The sequence below is a fragment of the Ammospiza nelsoni genome, chromosome 10 (genome assembly GCF_027579445.1).
Source record: "Ammospiza nelsoni isolate bAmmNel1 chromosome 10, bAmmNel1.pri, whole genome shotgun sequence".
Lineage (NCBI taxonomy): Eukaryota > Metazoa > Chordata > Aves > Passeriformes > Passerellidae > Ammospiza > Ammospiza nelsoni.
In genome coordinates, this window is record NC_080642.1 from 12,245,398 (window position 1) to 12,250,108 (window position 4,711).

Sequence of the window (4,711 nt, forward strand, 5' to 3'; positions counted from 1 at the left end):
CCTGAATTGACTTTAATGAAGCAAAGAAAGCTACAATGGTCTGGCACACAGACTGGCAAGCAAGCATGGTGAGGAACTGAGCTGAGACAGATTCCATTCTCGAGGACTGTGACCTTAAGACACCTTACTTGCTGCTACACTTCAAATGGTACAGAGGCAGGTATTCTGGGGTCCTGCTGCTTCCCAGCCACCACCTGGAGACCCTAGAGGGTCTCTGAGATGTGATAAATAAATCTCTAGAACCCGAGAATGCAATGCAGAAATGGCAATGCTGCTGCCTTGGGACTGGGGAGGCCATGAGGAGGGCAAAGGGCTCAGATCTCCTCCTCACCTTACACACCACTGGGGTTTGCAGACAAATATGCCCAAGGGCTGCTGGAGAGCCATGGGGCTCAGAAGCCTGCATGAGCCATGCTGTGAAAATGTGAAGTCTCTGTTCCTGAACACAGATCACTTTAATCAAGATGGCAGAGCCCAGCATGACTCTGCAAACAGCTCTGTGGGCATCATTATCAGAAGTGTCTGTGTACCAGCACCAGTCCCCCCAGCTCTAACCTCCCTCCAGAAGCAGCACTGCAGGATTGTATGTGGGTGTCCTTGCTTGCTCCATCCCACCTGGAGCAAACACCTGCCTGCTGTGCCACCAGCCAAAGGCTCAGAACAGGTTCCTCTGCCCAGAGCTGGAGGCAGGCAGGTTTTGGCAAAGCAACTCCCTCGTATGGAGAGACTGGCAGCCCACACACCTCTGAGGAGCAGACAGGGCTGCTCTCTCTTGGCCCTGCAGCTCACAGGCACTGCTCGGAGTGAGGACAGGGCAGGCGTTGGTCTGAGGAGCTGTGGCTCAGCAGGACACCTTGAGGGAGGAGGCAGATCTTCGGGAGTGCCACACCGTGCGTGGGTGTCAGATGTCACCTCAAGCCATTGGATTTATTTTATGTGCACAGCAGCATCTTCTGTTTTCACCTTGCAAGACAAAGAAGACAAAAGTACATTGAATGCTACTTGGAGATGAATCAGCTGAACAAATCAGTCTTTCTCTCTGTGCCATGCGGTGGGATGGTCCTGCAGGCTGGCAGGAGCTGTCTGCCACATGCTGCAGCACAGCCCACAGCCCCTCCTGCCCCCCAAAACCTACAGCACCATGGGGGCTCCCCAAGGGTGGCTGACACCCAGCCTGCATCAGGACTCAGAGCAGAAACCCGCAGCTGCTGCTGGGCACTGCAGTCAGGGCAGACCTCAGCCCCTCACCTGCCCTCCTGTGAGGGGCATTTTGGAAATATAAGCGAATGGGCTTAATAGTTTGATGCTGGTCACTGTGGTTACTTGCAATTCCCAAATAATCTGCTAGATGGCATTATGTAATAATAGTAATAATAATAGTAATAACATACTGGTTTAATTGATTCAAACTCTAGAAATTACTTGTGTAATAATTTATGCAGGTGTTTACATATTTTACTCCAGGAGTATGTACTGCCCTCCTTTTGTCGAGCATTTATCCAAACCCTGATGAAGTGCCATTATCTGCAATGCTGGAATTTCTATTCTTTTTGGCAAGGATCTGACACATGACACAAGAAGCTATAGTAACAACACAGAGACCAACTTTCTCATTATGTCTGTGAGTGTACCCAGCAACCCCAACAAGAAATTACAAGACAGCTTCTTGTTCTTCAGCTGCTGCACACAAATAAAGAGCAAAGGATTACTCATACATAATAACTAGTATTTGCTGCAGGCCCTTCAGGTCTCAGAGCCGGACTAACCAAACCGAAGGAAAGATCATGTTGCAAGAGCGGGATTTGTCCATGGCACAGCCTGGTCGTGCAGGCAGCTGAGGTTGGGGCCGTAAGATCTCCCGGAGCCTGGGGTCCGGCAGTGGTCTAGGGATTTTTACCAGTTTAAGGGGATTTGGGGCAGACGATCCCCCGCGGTGCCCTCTCCATTCTCCCGTGCTGACGGAAGCTGCCGGAGAGCGCTGTGGCGCCCACCCTCCGTACGTGGCCGTAGCGAGCGCGGTGGGGCGGCACGGGGCGCACGGGGGTCCCGTTCTCCCGGTCCCGCGGCGGCACCGGCGGCCGCCCCCCGCTGGAGGCCGCGCTCCGCTGCGAGCGGGGAGGGGACAGGGGCCCTCCGGCCGGGCTGGCACCGCCCCGTGCCCGCCCCGCGGCGCGGCGGGGCCGGGGCTGGGGCTGGGGCCGGGGCCGGGGCGCCGCGGCGGGCGGCGCAGAGCGGCGGCGGCGGGCGGGCGGCGAGCAGCGAGCCGCCGGCTCGGCGGGCCCGGGCAGCGGGCGCTCCGCCCTCGGTGCGCGGGGCCTCCCCTCTCCGCGCCCGCGGAGCGCGGCGCCCGCCTATATCTACGGCCGCGGCGGCCCGGCGCCCGCAAGGATGTGAGGCGGGCGGGCAGCCCAGCCGCCGCCGCCGTGGCATGCCCCCCCGCGCCCGGAGCCGTCGGCGCGGCGCCTAGCCGCGGCTCCGCGGGGCCATGCTGCCCTGGAAGCGGAGCAAGGTGGAGCTGGCGGCGGGCGAGGCGCGGCGGCAGAGCAAGCCCAAGGGGTACGCGGTGAGCGTGCACTACTCGGCCCTCACCTCGCTGGCCCGCGCCTGCCCCGAGAGCGCCCTGCACCGCGTGGGCAGCATGTTCCGCTCCAAGCGGCGGAAATTTCGCGTTACCAGCGAAGACCCCACGTACACTGTGCTCTACCTGGGCAACGCCACCACCATCCAGTCCAAAGGTGAGGGCTGCACCGACCTGGCCGTCTGCAAGATTTGGAGCAAGAGCGAGGCGGGCCGGCAGGGCACCAAGATGAAGCTGACCATCAGCGCGCAGGGCATCCGCATGGCCCACGCCGAGGACAAGGGGCTGCGCCGGCCCGGCCACCTCTACCTGCTGCACCGGGTCACCTACTGCGTGGCCGACCCGCGCCTGCCCCGTGTTTTCGCCTGGATCTACCGCCACGAGCTGAAGCACAAGGCGGTGATGCTGCGCTGCCACGCCGTGCTGGTCTCCAAGCCCGAGAAGGCGAAGGCCATGGCCCTGTTGCTGTACCAGACTTCGGCCACGGCACTGGCCGAGTTCCGTCGGCTGAAGAAGCGGGACGACGCGCGGCACCAGCAGCAGCAGCTGGTGGGCGAGCAGAGCATCCCGCTGGTGCCGCTGCGCAAGCTGCTCAATGGGCAGTGCTGCTACAAGCCCCCGGTAGAGCGGAGCCGCAGCGCGCCCAAGCTGGGCTCCATCACGGAGGACCTACTGGGCGAGGAGCAGGAAGAGCGGGCCATGCACTGCGATTGCGAAGACATCCTGGAGGCGCTGGGCGAGCCCGAGGGCGAGCTGCTGCGCCCCAGCACCGGCCGCGGCGAGAGCCCAGAGCTGGGCCAGCTCCTCCGCGACCTGGGCGAGCTCAGCCTGGGCAACGATCTGCGCTCGCTGCGCGCCGACCTGCGCGTCCGCCGCCTGCTTTCTGGGGAAAGCACGGGCAGCGAGTCCTCCCTGGAGAGCGGCGGCACGGACGGGGCCGCCCCGCCCGGCAGCGACGCCGAGCAGCCGCCCCCCGGCGACCCCGAGACCGGCTGAGCACTCGAGCCCGTACGGGCGTGCGCGGTGCCGCCGGGGCGCACCGGGTTCCCTCCGGGAGTGCACGGTCCCTTCCGGGCGTGAGCGGCGCCGCAGGGGCGCACCGGGTTCCCTCCGGGAATGAGCGGCCCCGCCGGGGCGCACCGGGTTCCTTCCGGCCTCTCCTGGAATGCACGGTCCCTTCCGGGCGTGCACGGCCCCAGCGGGGCGCACCGGACCCCTCCGGCCCCGCCGAAGCCTCTCGGGGAGTTCGCGGTCCCCCCGGTTCCCCGCGGTGCCCCGCGTCCCGCAGAGCATCCCGGGGAGCGGCCGCCCCTCCCGTGCCGGTGGCCGCGGCAGCCGGACCCCAACTCGCTGCGGCCCGAGGAGGGGAGGCGGACGCGGGCTGTTTACCTCCGGCTCAGCCCTTGAAGATCTGCCAAATTCCTGGAATAGCTTTCCCCGGGGAGGGCGGCGGGAGGGAGGTGTTGCGCCTTGTTTACAGTCAGAAATCTCATATCCGAGAGGCCCCCCCCGCCGTTTTCTCCATTAAAGTCACTCCATCGTGCTGTCGTGTCTAAGAGGTTTGCACTGTTGTGAAGTTGGGGTTTGGTTTTTTTTTGGTTTTTTTTTTTTTTTTTTTTTATTGTTTTTAAGTTAGACCTTTTTATTTGGGCCCCGGTCCTGTCCCCGGTCTCAATGCTCTAGATCTTTTGCTGTGCAAAAGAAGACTACTTGTGGCTGTTCACCTGTACATAGGGAAATGTATGCAAATACATTTTGTTATTTTTAAGAACACCACCATTGCGATCTCCTCTGTTTGCACATATGTGAAGAAAATAAAGATGATGGTAACTTAAATGGGGTCACTGTGGCAATTTGGCCTCTGTGTGTGGATTCCTGTAAGGAGCTGGGTGGGGGAGGGATCCCTTGGGAAGTTTTGTAGGTGCAGGAGAGCGCTGCACAAAAAAAAGTTGTTACAAGCATAAAACGTGATTCCCAAGCTCGCTGGAGATGTTACACTGCAGGGAAACACACTGGGTACTTAAGGACTCTTAAAAGACACAGGGATGAGGTTTCCTCTTATTAGCCTCTAACGATGGGCAGGAAAGTGCGAGAAACCTCTCGAGAAACATCTGTCAGGGCGCTCCGGCTGGA

At 60.8% G+C, this 4,711-nt stretch overlaps 1 protein-coding gene across 1 annotated transcript; it reads left to right on the plus strand.

The window, feature by feature from the left end:
• The first annotated feature begins 2,327 nt into the window (after nucleotides 1-2,327).
• FAM43A (family with sequence similarity 43 member A) lies at nucleotides 2,328-4,431 on the plus strand. The gene has a single exon (XM_059479224.1). It carries the CDS (start codon nucleotides 2,486-2,488, stop codon nucleotides 3,572-3,574), a length of 1,089 nt encoding a protein of 362 aa, XP_059335207.1. The 5' UTR covers nucleotides 2,328-2,485; the 3' UTR covers nucleotides 3,575-4,431.
• The last annotated feature ends 280 nt before the right edge of the window (nucleotides 4,432-4,711 follow it).